Source organism: Schistocerca americana, chromosome 4 (assembly GCF_021461395.2).
Source record: "Schistocerca americana isolate TAMUIC-IGC-003095 chromosome 4, iqSchAmer2.1, whole genome shotgun sequence".
Lineage (NCBI taxonomy): Eukaryota > Metazoa > Arthropoda > Insecta > Orthoptera > Acrididae > Schistocerca > Schistocerca americana.
The window spans coordinates 835433386-835454618 of NC_060122.1; the positions used below are offsets into that span (position 1 = coordinate 835433386).

Here is a 21233-nt window from a genome sequence, read left to right on the forward strand (position 1 = left end):
GTATTAAAAAAACTTGGGAAGCCGTTTCCCATAACTTTAAAATTTTCATCTTTGAGGAACATTTTCTCAAAAACTGCTAACAGTATATCATTGAAATTTATACACAATATTGTTTACTTCTTTTCCTTCGTGTTTATAACAAATTGTAAAAAAAAAAAAAAATGTATAATTCAAGAGTTATAGAAGAAAAAGTGCAAAATTTTAAAGAAAAAATTAGCATGTGTTTAAAAAAATTGTAAAACAAAAACCAATAAATATTTCTTAACACGGCATTATAACTTTGTAGAGAAATATTCACTGAACATGTAGTCCAAATTTCAGAGCAATATGTTTAATGGTTTTAGAAAAAATGTTCCTTCCATTTGCTAAAATTAACATGGAGGAAATGGATTGTTCCAGCTCCCCTTAACATTTCACTACTGCACCCAGCCAGTACTTAAAAACAGTCTATTATCCTTATATGAGTAATATGTTGCTTGAACCAAAAGCAGAAATTACGTATGGATGAATCACTTGTACACTTACACTAAAATTTCTCTTTAAAGCTTTTACGATTGTTGTATCAGTAGATTCTTATTTTACAAGCGTAAGTGTGGATTCACAAAATATTTATCAAGTGGAAAACATTTCACTGCAGTTATCCTTCAAAACAGTGGAAGGGTTTTCAGGAAGGAGTTAATCTCTTTACATTATCACATCTTTATTTTCCAACACCTTTTCTCAGCTTATTCATTTTACAACTGGTTAAAATACTGGACTGGAGGTTATACTTTATAAACAAAAATATTCATTCTAAAGTCACTAATCTAAAATAGTCATATGCTTATTTTTATAACAACATTTAAATAAATTTAGAACTTTACAAAATTAAAATCAGACATGCCACAACTTTTCATAGTATGGTGAGCACAATTTAGTATTATTCTTAATACTTCTTTAAAAGAAAAGTTTATAAATACAGAAAATAATTTGCAGTATCTGCTTCCCATTATGGCATGACAACGTTAACAATGATTTAAAATTCTATTCCATTTTTGGTAAGTTATATTTCCCCATGTCACTAAAAAGAACTGCTAGCATTCTCTGAATCAGAAATTGTATAATGGCAGTTCTTTCTACAAACATAAATTCCAATCTGGAGAGAACCACAATAATAAAATATAATTTTCTTAAATCCATTTGAAAAAGTTGAATAATTTTATAGGTTACATAAATAAATACATCACACAACTATAAACATCATTGTATTCTTTCACAGTTTCCTCTTTTATGAAACATGTCCAATCTTATGAAACACAGCTCATTCACTCTCCCTCTACCAAACATGAAAACACACAGTGTCTTTCAATTTCCTACAGTACATACCATTTCTGCATAGTATACTCTACTATGCTTCTAACAGGAATGATCACTAACTGATTCTGTAAATATAGATCTTGCTGAGAAGACCAAAATAAAGAATTATCTATTGCACTAACCATTTTAATAATGACACTACATTGTAAGGGAAATGATGATTTAAAATACTTATCAAATGTGTTTTTTTTTTGCAAAAGTATGAAGGATAAAACATGAGCAAAGTAATACAACTGACAGACTATGTTTAAGGAAGATGGTTCTTTTTTTTTAAAAAAAACTACACTAAGAGTTGCTCACATGACTGACTAAAATAAATAAAAATGCAGCTGCAGAAAGTCATGTACAGAATATTAATCTACATACACATAAAATTAATACTTACATACACTGAATTTAATATTTACTGTCTATATACACTGAAAATACTTCTGCTATCTATCACAAATAATTCTCGAAATAGTAAATAGGAACCACATGATAGATTTACAGTTCTAATGCGGATTTTTTCCCCACCATCATACCCTTCATGGCAAGAGCTCAAAACAAACACTATTTGAAACAGTTGGCTAAAAACATTAAAATTGCATTATACAGAGTTCTATTCTGCAACGGGAAAAAAAGCAGTTTTAACACATTCCTACCAGAAAATCAGTTCAACATTGTTGAACCATTCAAAATGCAGTTTTTTGCTGTAATCAATTTCAGATAAATACTGGCTTACTGTTGTAAATACAAAAACATGAATCTGCTATCTGAACCATTACAGTGGCCACACTATGAAGATTATAGCTTCTGTGATTTACTTGTGGCAAAATACTTCACAAATATGGAATAATGCATGCTTTGAGCCCTCATTTGTAGCAAGATGGTCTAAGCTAGAACTGTAAAAAAATACTTAGGTTTTAGTGGTTCCATATATTTTTGTATAATCTTATATAGACTCCGTAGGACTCTGGAATTCACTAAGGGCCTTAATTGGATTCTGTACTTTCTTTTGAGAACCTTTTCGAACCTTTGCTCTAACTTCTTCTGGCTTCTCTGGGCGTACTAAAGGTTTCTTCTCAGGTGCTTTCATCTTCCACACTACTATTGGGGACTGGAAAAAAAATACATGTGTAAGTGTGCAACATTGAGACTGGGAGTAACTCCATAATTAAATGATTATAATGAGTAGAATAGCTCCAATTGAAAGCAAATTTTCTTACAATTGTTGAACTTAATTAAGGTTTTTTAGTTGCAAAAGATACAAGTTGCAGGAATAAGATCTACATTAAAAGTGAACCAGCTACTAAAACTTCAAAGTTCATCTCAAAAATATAAAGTTAAAAATTATCTTTTTGTTTCTTTCCAGATAACTGACTGCAGCCCTAGTACACATCAAAATCCCTGCACAACAGTACTGTAGCACACTGCAGGAGAAGCCCAATTAAAAACCGCACAGCCTACTGATAAAAGTACAGTAATTCATTTAGTGCATTTGAAAGAGAACAATGCTGCAACAGTCTGTTCTTCTGTTCAAAGATAGTGTTTCTGATCCATAAAGTCACTCTGGTTTAATTATTGTACTGTAATGGCTTAGTTTTATGTGCTTGGAGATACATTTCTTAGTAGATATTTTGGGGAAGTTGGTATGCAGTTTCCATTTCCATGTTTCGGTGTCTGATTCCATTTGCTTATGTTTCCATTTCATTTTCCTGGGCGGTTTCATCAAGACATTTTAATTGTGGAACTCACTTTATTTTGCCATATTTCATCTCCATGAATTTTGGTGCTTGTTTGTTGCAGGATATCTGGAGACCAACTTTTCTGCAGTTTCTTTCAAAAGTTCAATTTGATCTTGTACTGATGAAATGTTGCGAGTTAAGACTGCAAAATTATCTCCAAATGCCAGGCAAACTGCAGGTTACTTGTGTCTGCTAAAGTGACTGCTTGGTCAATTTTGTTGACTGATTTCTGTCTGTACCAGTCTTGTATCACTTTCTCATGGACACAGCTGAAAATTCTTTCTCCCATTTTGATTTTGAACAGTTCTCCCATTAACTAAACCTTGGAGTTGCGTCTTTGTGTCTGTCAGTGTCTGTTTTATAACTGCAAGTGTTTCAGATCTAACTCCTGTCCTTTTAATATCTGGAAGAGTTATTTGTGGTCAACTGAGTCATAGGCTTTTTTGAAATCAACAGGTGTGCAGACTACATTCCTACTACAAATTCTCTGATATCTCAGTATTAGCTTTAGGTTCAAGAGTTGTTCTGTGCGCAAACATCCTGGTCTCTCATTTTTGGTTGATATTGTTTCTGTGCTCAATCAAGAAGACACTGGGGTTTAATTTTGTACACAACCAATGTTAGTGAGATTCCCCTGTAGTTAATCACATTCGTTCTGTCTTCCTTCTTGTGAAATGAATGAATTAACACATTTTTCCAATCTTCTGTTTGCCAAATGTCTTGCAAGATTTTGATAATTTCTTTTATGGTGTCTGAGGCTGCTGACTTGAGGATTTCTGCTTCTATTTTATCTTCCTCTCATGCTTTACTGTTTCTGAGTCTTTTGATCTGTCTGGAAATTTCTTCTTAACCTGGCAGTAACAAATTTGGATAAGTGTTCTCAGGTTTTTGTTGTGGAAATTTTTATGTTGGAGCTGGGCAGTTAAGTAGTTCTTTAAAAGATATTGCAAGTTCCTTGAAGGGATTGTTGAGAACCAATTGCCCATTTTATTTCTTGAAGCAGATACTTTGTAGTTGATGTCCTGAGTTTTAAAGTCCTTACAGAATTTGGAAGTGTGCGTTTTTAAAACGAACACGGATTTGCGAGAAATTGAGAAAAGCTATTTAATTTGTGCAATAACTTTCTAAATGCTTCTTTTGTGCCATTGTTACATTATAAGATGCAGATGTGATTGTCAGACAAGAGACTGAATTTCTAATGTTATATTTTGGTAATGTAATGAATCATTAAAACCTGAAAATTGATGCCTTTAAAAATGTGTGAAAGATACTGAAATTGCACACACTTTTTTTAAATTACATTAACATTATCTTGACTGGGAAAAATATAGCATGTACAATTCTACATTTCACAACACTAAAGCAGTGATGCAAGTCCTCCTCTGCAGAGAAGCGAGTGGACAAGGCTGAACAGAATAAGAACTGGCCACGCTATGATGCACAAGTGGGGACTCCGGAAATCTCCAGCCTGTGATTGTGGGGCCCAAGAACAAACTGTTCAACACATTGTTAGAGACTGTCCTCAGAGGAAGTATTCTGTACCATATAGTGACTTTATTAATGCTACTCCCTCTGCTATTAGTTGACTTCAATCATTAGATATTGAACTATGACTAAATGTATCTGCCTTTTTTTAAAACTTGCAATTTTATCAGTCAAAGTAGTCAGTAATATTAAGTTAGTGATTTTCACAATTTAAAAATGTGTATAAAATTTGTGTCAAAAAGTAAAAACTTAAGTATATGTAAAATTAAACTTTATGTACTTGTCAATGTTTGCTGTTGTTGCCATATGATAAATAAATAAATAAAATACCTTATTGTATCAGACTTCATTGGAATCTTTCCTTATGGATAAGCTGGTTTTTATACCACAATCAACATATTGCATTATATCCCCAGACAATAAGTTTGACTAATTATCCCAATGATTGTTGTGGAAGCTGTATACAACCCTTTCTTGTCTTAACAAAAACAGAATGCGAAAAAGTGCTGATAGAGAATGAAACCTTCCTTTGTCTTCCAATATATCTACATTTACACTCCATAATCCACCACATGGTGTATGGTGGAGGGTACTATGTACCACTACTAGTCACTTCCTTTTCTACTCTACTTGCAACAGAGGAATGACTGTTTAGGTGCCTTAATTTCTCGTATCTTGTCTTTGAGGTCATTAATCAAAATGGACATTGCCAGCAGTAGTAATCAGCTGCAAATGTCTGTTCTCTAAACTCTCTCTGCAGTTTTTATGAAAATATCATCGTCTTCCCTCAATGGATTCCCAATGGGGTTCACATAGCATTTCTGTAACACCTGGTTGTTGACTGAAACAACTGGTAACAAATCTAGCAGCATGCTTTGGAATTGCTTTAATGTCTGCCTTTAATCTGACATGGTGGAGATCCCAAATATTTGAGCAGCACTCAGGAATGGGTCGCACACAAGCATCCTATATGCGAATTGCTCTGTAGATGAGCTACACTTTCCTAAAACTCTCCTAATACACCAACGTCGACCATTCCCCTTCCCTACTACCACCCTTACATGCTCATTCTATTTCATATAGTTTTGCAACATTAAACATAGATACTTAATTGATGTGACTGTGTCAATCAGCACACCACAATACTGCATTCGAACACTATGGGATTGTTTCACACACATCTACGTTAACTTACACTTCTCTACATTTAGAGCAAGCTGTTATTCATCACACCAAATGGACATTCTGTCCGAGTAATCGTATATCCTTCTACAGTCATCAGCAAAGAATCACAGATTGCTCCTCATCCTTTCCCTTGGATCGTTTATGTATATACAGTTTCTTCAGAAATTTTGGTCTTCGTATAGGTACAGTCAATTCAAAGTCTAGTATTTTAGAGTCAGCAATATCTCTAACGAAGAATCACCTCTGTGATGTCATGTACAGTAAATAATCTGTCTTTTTTCCTTAGTCTCCTTTTTATAATGCCAAAATCCCTACCACAGGGTAAGAAACTCTGTGATGTCACTGGAAATTAATGTTCAGTCTCACTGAATTTCCCAGGATTGGTTAGGTACAACAAATCTGGGGAGAGTCTGATTCTTATTCTGGGTTAAATTGGTAAACACTACTGTGTTTTTTTTTTTTTTGTTTTTTTTTTTGGCGAACAATACTGATAATGTTATTTAAGCTTTATTTACAAAGAGGCATGAGTCGCAACTGAGGCCGCCTCATTTTTAAAAGAGCATGCATCGACTGGCTGTCTTACAAAAATAATGTTTTTCAGAATCCTATAGAATGTACACTAACACACTGATACTCGTTTAATGTCAGTTTTAGCAGTTATAAATGTAGTATCTGAAGCAGTAGCAAACTCACAATCACCAAATTACAGAGTGATGCTGTTTTAAAAATATACGATTCGAGTTCATAACTTATTTCTATGGAAGCCCCCTCATGAACCATGAACCTTGCCGTTGGTGGGGAGGCTTGCGTGCCTCAGCGATACAGATGGCCGTACTGTAGGTGCAACCACAACGGAGGGGTATCTGTTGAGAGGCCAGACAAACGTGTGGTTCCTGAAGAGGGGCAGCAGCCTTTTCAGTAGCTGCAGGGGCAACAGTCTGGATGATTGACTGATCTGGCCTTGTAACAATAACCAAAACGGCCTTGCTGTTCTGGTACTGCGAACGGCTGAAAGCAAGGGGAAACTACGGCCGTAATGTTTCCCGAGGACATGCAGCTTTACTGTATGATTAAATGATGATGGCGTCCTCTTGGGTAAAATATTCCGGAGGTAAAAAAGTCCCCCATTCGGATCTCCGGGCGGGGACTACTCAAGAGGACGTCGTTATCAGGAGAAAGAAAACTGGCGTTCTACGGATCGGAGCGTGGGATGTCAGATCCCTTAATCGAGAAGGTACGTTAGAAAATTTAAAAAGGGAAATGGATAGGTTAAAGTTAGATATAGTGGGAATTAGTGAAGTTCGGTGGCAGGAGGAACAAGACTTTTGGTCAGGTGATTACAGGGTTATAAATACAAAATCAAATAGGGGTAATGCAGGAGTAGGTATAATAATGAATAAAAAAAATAGGAGTGTGGGTTAGCTACTACAAACAGCATAGTGAACGCATTATTGTGGCCAAGATAGACACAAAGCCCATGCCTACTACAGTAGTACAAGTTTATATGCCAACTAGCTCTGCAGATGATGAAGAAATAGATGAAATGTATGATGAGATAAAAGAAATTATTCAGGTAGTGAATGGAGACGAAAATCTAATAGTCATGGGTGACTGGAATTCGTCAGTAGGAAAAGGGAGAGAAGGAAACATAGTAGGTGAATATGGATTGGGGGGAAGAAATGAAAGAGGAAGCCGCCTTGTAGAATTTTGCACAGAGCATAACTTAATCATAGCTAACACTTGGTTCAAGAATCATAAAAGAAGGTTGTATACCTGGAAGAATCCTGGAGATATTAAAGGTATCAGATAGATTATATAATGGTAAGACAGAGATTTAGGAACCAGGTTTTCAATTGTAAGACATTTCCAGGGGCAGATGTGGATTCTGACCACAATCTATTGGTTATGAACTGCAGATTGAAACTGAAGAAACTGCAAAAAGGTGGGAATTTAAGTAGATGGGACCTGGATAAACTGAAAGAACCAGAGGTTGTAGAGAGTTGCGGGAGACCATAAGGGAACAATTGACAGGAATGGGGGAAAGAAATACAGTAGAAGAATGGGTAGCTTTGAGGGATGAAGTAGTGAAGGTAGCAGAGGATCAAGTAGGTAAAAAGACGAGGGCTAATAGTAATCCTTGGGTAACAGAAGAAATATTGAATTTAATTGATGAAAGGAGAAAATATAAAAATGCAGTAAATGAAGCAGGCAAAAAGGAATACAAACGTCTCAAAAATGAGATCGACAGGAAGTGCAAAATGGCTAAGCAGGGATGGCTAGAGGACAAATGTAAGGATGTAGAGGCTTGTCTCACTAGGGGTAAGATAGATACTGCCTACAGGAAAATTAAAGAGACCTTTGGAGAGAAGAGAACCACTTGTATGAATATCAAGAGCTCAGTTGGCAACCCAGTTCTAAGCAAAGAAGGGAAGGCAGAAAGGTGGAAGGAGTATATAGAGGGTTTATACAAGGGCGATGTACTTGAGGACAATATTATGGAAATGGAAGAGGATGTAGATGAAGACGACATGGGAAATAAGATACTGCGTGAAGAGTTTGACAGAGCACTGAAAGACCTGAGTCAAAACAAAGCCCCGGGAGTAGACAACATTCCATTAGAACTACTGATGGCCTTGGGAGAGCCAGTCATGACAAAACTCTACCATCTGGTGAGCAAGATGTATGAGACAGGCGAAATACCCTCAGACTTCAAGAAGAATATAATAATTCCAATCCCAAAGAAAGCAGGTATTGACAGATGTGAAAATTACAGAACTATCAGTTTAATAAGTCACAGCTGCAAAATACTAACGCGAATTCTTTACAGACGAATGGAAAAACTGGTAGAAGCGGACCTCGGGGAAGATCAGTTTGGATTCCGTAGAAATGTTGGAACACGTGAGGCAATACTAACCTTACGACTTATCTTAGAAGAAAGATTAAGAAAAGTCAAACCTACGTTTCTAGCATTTGTAGACTTAGAGAAAGCTTTTGACAATGTTAACTGGAATACTCTCTTTCAAATTCTGAAGGTGGCAGGGGTAAAATACAGGGAGCAAAAGGCTATTTACAATTTGTACAGAAACCAGATGGCAGTTATAAGAGTCGAGGGGCATGAAAGGGAAGCAGTGGTTGGGAAAGGAGTGAGACAGGGTTGTAGCCTCTCCCCGATGTTATTCAATCTCTATATTGAGCAAGCAGTAAAGGAAACAAAAGAAAAATTCGGAGTAGGTATCAAAATTCATGGAGAAGAAATAAAAACTTTGAGGTTGGCCAATGGCATTGTAATTCTGTCAGAGACAGCAAAGGTCTTGGAAGAGCAGTTGAACAGAATGGATAGTGTCTTGAAAGGAGAATATAAGATGAACATCAACAAAAGCAAAACGAGGATAATGGAATGTAGTCAAATTAAATCGGGTGATGCTGAGGGAATTAGATTAGGAAATGAGACACTTAAAGTAGTAAAGGAGTTTTGCTATTTAGGGAGTAAAATAACTGATGATGGTCGAAGTAGAGAGGATATAAAATGTAGACTGGCAATGGCAAGGAAATCGTTTCTGAAGAAGAGAAATTTGTTAACATCGAGTATAGATTTAAGTGTCAGGAAGTCGTTTCTGAAAGTATTTGTATGGAGTGTAGCCATGTATGGAAGTGAAACATGGGCGATAACTAGTTTGGACATGAAGAGAATAGAAGCTTTCGAAATGTGGTGCTACAGAAGAATGCTGAAGATAAGGTGGGTAGATCATGTAACTAATGAGGAGGTATTGAATAGGATTGGGGAGAAGAGAAGTTTGTGGCACAACTTGACTAGAAGAAGGGATCGGTTGGTAGGACATGTTTTGAGGCATCAAGGGATCACAAATTTAGCATTGGAGGGCAGCGTGGAGGGTAAAAATCGTAGAGGGAGACCAAGAGATGAATACACTAAGCAGATTCAGAAGGATGTAGGTTGCAGTAGGTACTGGGAGATGCAGAAGCTTGCTCAGGATAGAGTAGCATGGAGAGCTGCATCAAACCAGTCTCAGGACTGATGACCACAACAACAACATGGAAGTCTTTCTCAATTTCATAATTAATTTGGCTGTCTCTTTTCTCACTGTCAGGAATGTTTTGTAGTTATCCTCTGTCTTCTCCTTGTTCCAACTGTTGTATGCACCCTGTCACGATTAGATACAATGTTCACATTCCTTATTCTATCAAGGGTTCTGTTTCCCTTTCTGCAGAGGAATTAATATTTGTGCCACTTTGATCAATTTTCTTTCAACAGCTGTTTGACTGCTTTTCTCTAATTCTTCCATGAAAGATAGTTGGGTCCTGCTAGTGTCAAATTTGGGGATTTGACTCCCCCCTCTCTCTCTCTCTCTCTCTCTCTCTCTCTCTCTCTCTCTCTCTCTCTCTCTCTCTCTCTCTCTCTTTGTGAACCTCTCAAGTTTTAAATGCAGTACTATTCTCATCAGGGTCAATTTGGAATTCACTTATGAATGAGTTCGGTGATCTCCACATCATGTGTTTTGCTGGTTTCTATTTAAAGTGTGTTGACATGATTTTATCATCGAATATTCTGCACAGTTCAACTAACCTATGTCTGTTTTGGTTGGTCCATTTACGTGCTGGGAATTCTTCAGTTGTTTTTCTGTACTTTCTTTCTTTATTTGTTTACCTTTAAGTTGAAGCCGCCTAACAGGATTCTGACATGGTTTTGTTGAATTTTACATACTATTTCATTTACTGTTTCCAATGATTTATTATTATTATTATTGTTTTGTTGTTGTTAGTAATAACTGTATCTGTATTAGCTACTAGGTGGATTGAATAGCTCAGTCGTTGCTGATGCCAGCACCAATCCCACATAAAGGAGGAGGATGATGGACAACAGCCAGATAACATCTTGAGGCAACTTCTTCGGTTAACATCCGTAGTTGTAAATCACAACTAACTTCAAAAATCAAATATGGGAAAGTCCTTTGGGGGAAAAAAGTTCTACTGTCAAACTGAGGAATAAAACATAAATAGGCTACTTAGGTAGCCATGTAGATGACAGTAAAGACTTAAAGGATTTGCTGTCACCCAAACATTTACCAGTGCAGAATAACAGGATCAAGCTTAATCGAATCAACTATATCGCAACACACAATATTAATTCTCTACTAAAAACAGGAGAATACAAGAACTTTGTGGGCAATTCAGGCATAATAATAATAATAATAATAATAGAGGGGCTCCAAGGTTTGGGAAATACCATAGAAGAGCCATTTGAATATCAAGGGTACAGAAGTTACAACAGTAAACTTTGACAAAGGATCATAAAACAATGCCCCCATTTGGAACGGAGTTTATAATCAACATAAAAATAATAGATTCTATGCCCAACTAGAAACAGAGAAAAAAACTATTAAGATATAATCAGGAAATGGGCTACACAGAAACGTACCAATAGGAATGGCCAGACAGTGCAATCTCATCTTCAAATCCTCATACTCTAAAAGAAGGTGAAACAAATTTAAAACTTGTAAATACACTGACTGGAGAAAAGGAGAATGGCAGCTGAAGCACTTATAACCTTCACAGAGAACTCTACAGTGTTAGAGGAATAAGACGAAACGAAGACTAGACATGAGCTCAGGCCACTACACTGTCAAAATGAAAATTAAATTTAAACATAAAAGGGGGGAATTACAGCCTATACCAATTAATCAGAAATTACAGTTACTGAGACATCATGCGTGGTGAAACTACCACAAAATCAATTCCAGAGAGTATTTCAAAATGTATGGAATACATCCCCCACCCCCCAATGTTAATGTTGTAAAGAGAAGATGGAAATACGACACACAGGAACAAGGACAACCCTGAAATCATGAGAAAAGCATTCAGTAAACTTTTGAACTATGCAGTACCGACAGAACTTTAAAAAATTAGCCCAAGAATTGGAAGCAGCTTTTAAGGGGCTGAAAAACTACATGCTGATTTGAGCAATCCAGCTACCTACATTGTTATATCTCTCTTTGACTGTACAGACAAGATTTTCTTCCAACGTTTATATCATATGAATAAACAACAAATAGAGCAAGAAGCAGGTGAACACCAGGGAGAATTTGAATCCTTGGAGAAGCTGCACAGAACAAATCGTCACTTTAAAATTAATCACGACATATTACAGGAAACAAAAAAGGCCTCTTGTAATGACTTTTGTAAGTTTTAAAAAGGTATATGACTGTGTCCATAGATATTCGACATTGAAAATCCTAAGAAATTTTGGACTCCTCTCAAAATTAATCAAATTAACAGAACTCACCTTAAGCAACACAAAACTGAAAGTCAAGTTCAAAGAAGAATTTTCAGCATCATTCTCCATAATAACAGGTTTAAGACGAGCAAATTGCTTGTCGCCACTACTTTTTAACTGCGCATTGAGATATAAAGGGTTTCCCATTTATCTTGACTACCCTAAATAACTGTTTGTCCAGATGCAAATTACAAAATGTTTCAAGCAAAAGTTCTTTAGCAATCAGGGGGACATCAATCAGCATGGCTGCCTTTGTTTTTTTTTCATGAACAGCGGTATGACTTTTTTAAATGGCACCCTATATTTTTTGTTCAGTAATTCATTTCCCCTCCTAATGACCTATTCAAAAATGTATCACAGTGTACTATTCACTGAAACACAAGGTTATTAATTAACACAACACTGACTTTGAGCCCAGGATCACAAACTTGTCCACATGCTGGAGTTGTTAGAAAACAAATGAAAACCAAATAAAAACATAACACAAAATTGACTGACTTTCCTGTACCATTGCCCAGGAGTAGAACATTCAAAGGTGCTGAAAGTGGTGACCCTGGACACCGATACACTGGTGCACTCGTTGAATGAAAGAATTATTTACTGCTTCCAGTGTTGCCTGCTGAAGAGTATTACAAGCAAGCACAATACATTCCTGCATGTCCTCTGGAGTTGTTGGAATATCGCAGTAGACAACGTCTTTAATGCATCCCCAAAGAAAAAAGTCCATAGGATTTAAATCAGGAGATGTAGCAGGCCAAGTAACTGTCCCTCCTTGACCAATCCATCTGCCAGGATACCTTCGGTTTAGAACATGATGTACACGCAAAGCATTATGTGCTGGACATCCATCGTATTAATACCGCATAAGCATTCTGGTTCTTAGCAGCACTTTATCCAGAAGAGGAGGAAGAATTCGTCTGAGGAAGTTGGCATACGCTGTGCTGTCTAGACTACCATTGCTGAAATAAGGGCCAATAATTGTAGTACCAAGCACCCCACAGCAGACTTTAACTCTCCATTGACGCTGATATTCCACCTGTCTAAGACATCGTGGGTTGGCGCTGGACCAATAATGCATGTTCCTTGTATTTACCTGTCCTTTGTTTGAGAAGGAACATTCATCAGTAAATAGAACATTGGAGAAGAAGTTCGGGTTGGCAAGGATTTGCTGCTGTGCCCACTGACAGAACTGTACACAATTCTGGAAATCATTCCCATGCAATTTTTGATGTAGGTGTACATGGTAAGGATAGAACCGGTGACGTGAAAGAATATTATGTACACTGGTTTTAGGAATGCCGATCTTGTGTTCAAGCTGTTGTGCGCTCACATGTGGATTCATAGCAACGGAAGCGAAAACAATAACTTCGGCAGTTTCGTCTGTGCGAGTGCTATTACGATTGTGTTTTTGTTGGTTGAAACTTCCCGTTTCCTGAAACGTCGCAACAAGACCCCTGTTTCCTGAAACGTCGCAACAAGATGAGAAAACATCCATCAGGAAGGTGGGTTCTTGTCAGGATATCGCTCTCTGTACAGTTCCACTGCCTGTGTAGCATTTCGCCTACCTTCAACACAACAACAATAAAAGAAAGTTATGTCAATGCAGTTTGTAGAAAGGACAGCCTTTACTGTATGCCTACTCTACACAACAGTTTTTAAAAGGACTAAACTGCTGTACTAAATGTACCCGTACATAAGAAAACAGTATTGCAATTACTGTTCTACTAACTTACATTCCCCATAGATGACTAGCATCTCTACCTTCTCTTCATTGGTGTGAATTCTACTCACACAACTCTTCAACTGATTATTGTTGATGGAATGACGGGTGTGCATTCTACTTATGTTCACATTTGTCCTCTTTCAACGTCAACACATGGATGTATTCCATTACTCCGAGTACTTGCACTAAAAAGTGCTGGGTGCGTCAGCATCAATGTTGTGTTATTTAATTAATAACATTGTGTTTCAGTGAATGGTACACTGTGATACATTTTTAATAGGTCTTTAGGAGCAGAAATGAATTACCGAATAAAAAATACAGGGTGCCATTTAAAAGAGTCACACCGCTGTTTATATCTTTGTAAAAAACAGAGCTACAACAAAGGCAATCATGCTGATAGATGTCCCCCCAACGGCTAAAGAACATTTGCTTGAAACATTTTGTAATTTGCATCTGGACAAACAGTTATTTAGGGTGGTTGAGATAAATGGGACACCCTGTATAATGAGGTAATGGTACAAAGTGAACTCTAAGAAGACTGAAACTTGAAAACTAACAAACAACAAAAATTTAAACTGTTCAGGACTCACAAATGACCTTTTGTTCCCATCCAACAAATATTCAGGAAACTCATTGACAACTCAAATCACTACAGAAAATAGTGCAAAAAACCAACCTCAGAATACCCTTTGAAAAACAATAATTATGTTAGCTAACCCACTACGCAAATAAAAACCCAACAGAAAAACAAGTAATCAAAATTGTAGAGAAATTTAAATATTAATCATAAAACAACCACAATGAAAAACCAATATGGTGTAATAGAATAAACAAACCATCATAACTAAAAATGCAACAATAAATTCATCTCAATAGCCATAAAACAAAAACACTGTACAATCAAAAATAACATATGCAAGTGAAACTATTTTCAAAACAATGAACTTTGCAGTAACAGATTCAATATTAAAGATAAAAAGAAGAAGATTCAGAGCACACACAAACAAAAATTCCCTAGAAAATAGGTACTGTATCCACTTGAAACAGAGAAGGAATTGGAACTGGCAATGAGCACAATCTGGAAAAAATGACTTGTTCTTTGCATATCTAGTCAGGTCATCAGAAAACAGAATCATCATCATCATCATCAGTAGAATAATAGATAAACTACTGAATATTAAGAGCAGTTTTAGATGGATTATGGATAATGAGGAAGATATGAAGGGATTACAAATTATGATAGAAGATTTACAAAACGAAAGAGACAAAAGAAAGGAAATCAAAGAAATCATACTTCAGGCCAAGAGAAACAGGGTGTTACGCGGACAACGAAAAAAAATTCCCGGATTTCCCGCTTAAAAATACACTTTCTACCGGGTGAAAGTATACTTTTTCCCTGTTAACGGACAGTATATTTTCTCTTGGAACTGTATAATTTATCAGTCCTTTGAATAGTTATGATTTTATACACGGGCGTAGAATTTCCCGGCGCTTTAGAAAATGAAACACAGGGGGAAAAAACACGTTTTGGAAAGATCTTTGATGAGCAGCAACATGTACGCTGCATATTTTCGTATTACGAAAGTACAAATTTGAATTCCACCAAACACTGCATGTTACTTTCCGAAGCATTGAAATCGAGACTGCTATGCACTTTTGTAAGCCAGGCATAGCTCATGTCACGTGATCTCACAAGCCGATGATAGCGGGTATTCAGAGCTGAGGACACGTGATTTAGTCAGCCACTAGCAACATCACTGTTAAGTAGCGCAAAAACACAAACAGAAAAAGCTAAAGGTTTAAATTAATATACATAGTGTTGCTATACGAAATGCAAAGAGCTTTCACATATAATATTGGTTTATAAGATTAATACGCTGCAAGAGAAGCTAAGCTTTCACATATAATGTTGTTCTTTTATGCGCGTGTTACAATGTAAGATATATCACACAAATGTGTCAGTAAAATTTTTAATAACAACATAAATGTCTGATCTTCTGGGCTAGAAATTCATCTAAATGGCATGTCATCAAAGAGTTGATTTTTAAATGAGAGTCAAACGCTCTGTGATTTAAGAAATTCATCGTACATTCTTGCAAATAGTTCAACTTGCATAAAAGGAAATTTACTTTGATAGCAACGATTTCAAGCCACGATTAGGAATATCTTCCCGCGACCTATTAGAAATAGGTTCGTTTCTGCAGTTGCCAGAGAGCGCCAGATGACAGGCGTCACCGCGCTTGCGCAGCTACGATGTCGTAGGGAGCCCGTATGTTCGTATGTGTGAAACATTAAAAGATCTTACATTATGTCATAAAAGAAACAAGACATCAGAGGATACTCCAAGAGCATCAGAATTTCGTGACCCCTACTAAAATGTACACATTTAAAGTGCATATTTAAAGTGCACATTCGTACGTCCAGATTCCCAGTGAAGTAGGCCACGACCTGATATTAAGCTTTTCAATGTAGTTTTCGGGATGTAAAATTTCTTGGAGTATCAGTACTATGATATCTCATGTTTGGTTTTTTATTATGGCATAATACCATACGTGCTGGAAGCTGAAAACGTCCACTTTAAATGCAGCGAACAGTGTGTGGAATTAAACACTTCGTTTCAAATATATTGTCTACCTCAGCGTAAAAGATTAATAAAGGAAAATTTCTTTAGAAAACCGACAAAAATAACGTCATTGTTCTGCAAGGCAATTAATGCTTGACTGTCAGAAAAGTGGAAATAAAATCAAATCTGCAACTAACAACACATTTTAGCCTTCCGTAATTATGCGAATGTATTTTAATTCGCTTGATAGCCCCTGGCCACAAAAATCTGTTTTGTTTTCATTTGACTTGAGAGCAGTAAACAAAGAGGAAACAGCAAAATCACTAAAATGTAAACATGGGTCATGTGGAGACTACCCACTTCCCCACTATAACTCAGACTGCTCTGCCCATCAGCCCTGTATCTACAACATTTCCGAACCGGGGTAATACCCCGCCACAGCCTTGAGCATTTGAGATAGGACGTCAAAAACTAGAAAAATAAAATCAAATTTTCAAAAATATATTAATTTTGTAGTGCACATCTTTCTGAAGATGTCTAATGCATAAAATGTGTGTGTTTGAGGAAATGTAAGACATGTTATTTGGTCGTAAGTGTGCCAAAGTGTAGTGCCACACCTCTTCATACAGCATTCTCCTATCACACGTCGTCACTGTATTTCGCTCTGTGGAATTGAAACACGTATATTTTGTAATAGATGCCATCAAACCATACTCAGGACAGTGGAAATTAAAATGTCCTGTGGTGCCTCTCCTGCTTACAGTCGGCCGGTTTGACATCCTGTTCCTCTTTTTCTTTCTTTTTTTTTTCTTTTTTTTTATATAATAAAAATGATCTCTTCAGAATATTTGCACTCTTTATTCCCTATCAGCTTACAGCTTGCTGCTTTTGTGACATAAAATTAAATATAGGACACATAAAACCAGTAAAGACATGAGACAAGCAAGACAATACACATTTCTTCAATCCTTAGCTCCTAGAATTTCTCTCTCTCTAATCTTGCTACAGCTTTACATGGCGTGCTTTCCTTTCTGCAAAAGAATCTGTTACCTCATCAAAGTTCGTCAAACGTTTTGCTACATGAAAAATCGAAATGTTGTCTAATACTGAAAAAGCTGTTAATACAAATAGGACCCAAGACTGGTGTGGTTTCTCGATCTGATTACGTCTATTCTGTCACTCTCTGCTAGATAAAAACAAAATAGGCCTTTCTAATACTGCAACAATTGTAACACACGAAATAAATGAGATTGTTTTGGCACAAATGGTCATTTTTTAACGACAGAATATAATTCACAAAGTACCAATATCAAATGCCTATTAGCCTACTATAAGCAAAAAGCTTTAATTTAGGAAATAGTTTCACACTTCATTCATACGCTCTAGTTTCTCAAGCATGAGATCGAAAAGTAGTAGTACATAATTTTTATGTAAACTTGGAATTGTCATATTGTTCCACAATTTGTGTGATGTCTCCATTTCTTCTCCTTCCTCGTTCTAACAAAGAGTCTTGTTATCACTAATTCTGTAACTATTCCTGTCAATGTCAAAGCTTATTCGCTGGTTAATTTCACTAACTCTGCCAGAATCACCAGTTTAGTTATCCCGTGATTGTTCTCCAGTTAGGAGTTGTTACGTGTTCGTACAATGCGTTTTCCGTGCTACTTCCAGAATAGAACTTACAGCGGCTGCTAGCCGGGGACTGTACAACTGGCCCTTACTATTACAGCGATCTGACCAAAAATGTTCTATCAAAATTTCATTTCAGTGGCCGAGCAGTTCTAGGCGCTTCAGTCTGGAACCGCGTGACCGCTACGGTCGCAGGTTCAAATCCTGCCTCGGGCATGGATGTGTGTGATGTCCTTAGGTTAGTTAGGTTTAAGTAGTTCTAAGTTCTAGGGGACTGGTGATCTCAGATGTTAAGTCCCATAGTGCTCAGAGCCATTTTAATACGTAATCTTTCTTGCCTGTTATTCATTTATTTCCACTCCGGTAGTCTGAATCTATGGATTTCGCTAGTAATTATAACAATGCTCATCATTTGCAAAACCAATCAACCACACAATCAAACAGTGGTTGGCATTCATCCATTCGGCCTTACTACGCTCAGCTCGTATAGCCCCTTTTGTCTGTGGGAAAGTTTGTTTTTACATGTGACGAGGATTCTCCTGTCAGAGACATCATGTACACTATGCACGGATTCACAAATCAACTTACGATTCATTCAGAAATCAACTTAGAATGTGTTCAAAAACTGACAGGGATGCGTTTCAAAGTCATATTAATAATCAATAGACTAACGAGCACTAGATGCTAGGCGCTTTGTGAAACAAGGTTTTTTCCCCTCAAGAATACGAATGAATTGCCCCCCCCCCCCCCCCCCCTCCCCAGATTAGGACCTGCTGCGCATGCATGAATCTGGCACCTTGGGCACTCCAGTAAAATTTTTCCCGGTAGCATCTAGCTGCTTACTGTGACTGCTTACACAGCCAACAGCCACATTCCTGTAGCCAGAAGCGTGAGAAGCTACTGCTCAACTGCGAATACCCATGATCCGACTCGTAACTGTTAAAACGAATATAATGTAAACAGTTATAATGTCACGCTCATCGGAGGCAATTTACTGCTACAAAGCATTGCATAGTCTTCCTAAATCCTTTGACATATTTTGCTGTTGGCAGACGCTTATATGAGCCACTGTGTTTTGTTGTTGTATATGACGCATTTCCTTTGCAGTTTAAGTTTTATTTTCGTTTTTTTCTCTCGTTCATGTTTTATTGCTGCAGTATTACTCTGCAGTAGCGGGATACAGTAATATCCTTTGTTACAGTATCTGTTCTTACCAGTCAAAAATACAAAAATTTAACTGAAAACAAAAACAATGAAAAATTCCCGGAATTCTAAAAAATTCCCGGAATTCTAAAAAATTCCCGGGTTTTCCCGATTTTCTCCCAGATGAAAAAATTCCCAGGTTTTTCCCATATCTCCCGGTTGTACTGGGTCATATACATGCTGATAAATAAATAAACAATTGGGAGGGTGATCTCATATAAAGATGGAAGTTGAGGTCCGAGAAAATGAAGAACTACTGGGCCAAAAGGAAAATGAAAAACAGATTGTTTAAAATTGACCAAAACTGATCCAATCAAGATCATAAAATATAAATAAACAAATATTATGACAATTATTTGTAGATATCGAACTATACATCAGTGGCATGAAGGGAAGTTTCCAAACAGTACATGTCTCTTTTGGCAAGGAAGAAAAACTTTTGCAACTTAACATGGAATTAAACTTCTGCCACTTTACGTAGAAAGCCTAAAGGTTGAGCATTCAGCTACAGTGACTGTATCTATATCTAATAATAGCATATTTTATTTGCAAAAAAGCTTTTGTGTCTTCTTGGAACTAATTTAAAATACAGACAAAAAGATTTTTGCATAATATTCCAAGTATAAGTCTTCTTCTGTGTGTACTCAAAGTAATCTAGAAAAAAATGGTATGTTCCATTTCATTCACATAAATGCTGTACTAGACTGACAATGTGCCACCACTTTTTGTGCTGTCAAATGAACATGAAATTTTATTCTAGAATCTCGTGTCATTAAATTAACAACCATATTATTTTTATACAGATATAATTCCCAGAGCCATAATTCAGTCTTCGATAATGATGCTGTAAGTCTAAAACATGTCAGAGAACCTCAGTATGGAATATTTTAGAAGAAGTATTGACTAAGAGAAAGCTTTATCCAAAATGGAGGTGACATTTGTTGAATGCCGGCCAAAATCAAATGCAATAACAAATTTTTCAACCATGTTTTGGTTATTATGAAAAGACCTCCAACTGATTTTGTGTGTTGACTTGTTGCAGTGGGTGAGATGTGTGCCCCATCATTTCAGGCCAGGAACAAAAAAACCATCAGTGAGTGGAACATAGTCGCCCAACATAAAAAAGACTTTTGCTTTCATCTGTCGAAAGTGTGGAAGACAATTTTTAATTGTGGAAGACAATGTTTTCTTGGATGCAAATGGGGTTCTTCTTACTGGTCACCCATCAGTGAGTACTTGGCGATAACTATGTATGACTTCTGGACAACTGAATGAAACAAATATGAGAGCAGAGGAATGCCACAACAGAAAAAGAAGAAAATAATTCATCTACAGGAAAGTTGAGTTGGGGATGGGGAACTGAGGATTTCAAGCACAGAAATTTGTGTCTGGAACATGTATTGAATGCAATGAAGGAAGGCAAGTGCGTGCACATATTATACAGACTTCTCTTTCAGAAATGGAACCTACTCACCTGAAACATATTATCACACAAAGTGAATTTATTTAGAAGTGGACTGCATCAAAAAATAGGTGGGTTTTTGGATAATAACAAACATAATCTGTTTTTATCTGGCATTCAGTTTTTCACCATGATCTTGTATTTAAAAGGAAGTACGAAGTGCACAATTTGAAGAATAGCATAACCTGGTACAATGAGAATATAAAAAATACATATAATTCTATATAAAGCCCATTATAGTTACTTTCTACAATGAATGCTATAAAATAATTCTTTTGGGTATTTATTTGTACTAAACATATTTAGAAGGCAACAGGGTAACTCCAAAGTGCTAGTTTGTCTCCATTATTTGTGGTAACATATAACTGTATGATAAAATTATTGTAACTTACCGCAACAGTACCCTGTCTTGGATATTTTGTCGATGCGACATACGAAGCTTTAACAGTGAGGACTACAGCATTCATCAAGTTCTTTGCTGCTTGGATAAGTGATGTAGCGCTGTCCAACTGAAGAAAAACAGGAACATCATTTTTATGGAAAATTTGCACAGAAGCAATGACAATTCATCCATCCCACTTACACACACAGACATCCACACTAATATTATA

General features: G+C 36.6%; 2 protein-coding genes across 3 annotated transcripts in view; one reads left to right on the forward strand and one right to left on the reverse strand.

Annotated features, from left to right (window-relative positions):
- Positions 1–2779, forward strand: part of LOC124612325 (biogenesis of lysosome-related organelles complex 1 subunit 4) — a 69730-nt gene extending 66951 nt beyond the window's left edge. Inside the window, exon 4 of the mRNA XM_047140462.1 lies at positions 2711–2779. Coding sequence (XP_046996418.1) covers positions 2711–2764 — 54 coding nt within the window. The 3' untranslated portion in view covers positions 2765–2779. The remainder of the gene's footprint in view (positions 1–2710) is intronic.
- Positions 684–21233, reverse strand: part of LOC124612323 (catenin alpha) — a 152924-nt gene continuing 132374 nt past the window's right edge. For both annotated transcript variants that reach the window (XM_047140457.1, XM_047140456.1), the window contains 2 exons: positions 21015–21131; positions 684–2455 (listed from right to left, as the gene is read on the reverse strand). In XM_047140457.1, the coding sequence (XP_046996413.1) occupies positions 2291–2455; positions 21015–21131 (282 nt within the window). In that variant the 3' untranslated portion in view covers positions 684–2290. The remainder of the gene's footprint in view (positions 2456–21014; positions 21132–21233) is intronic.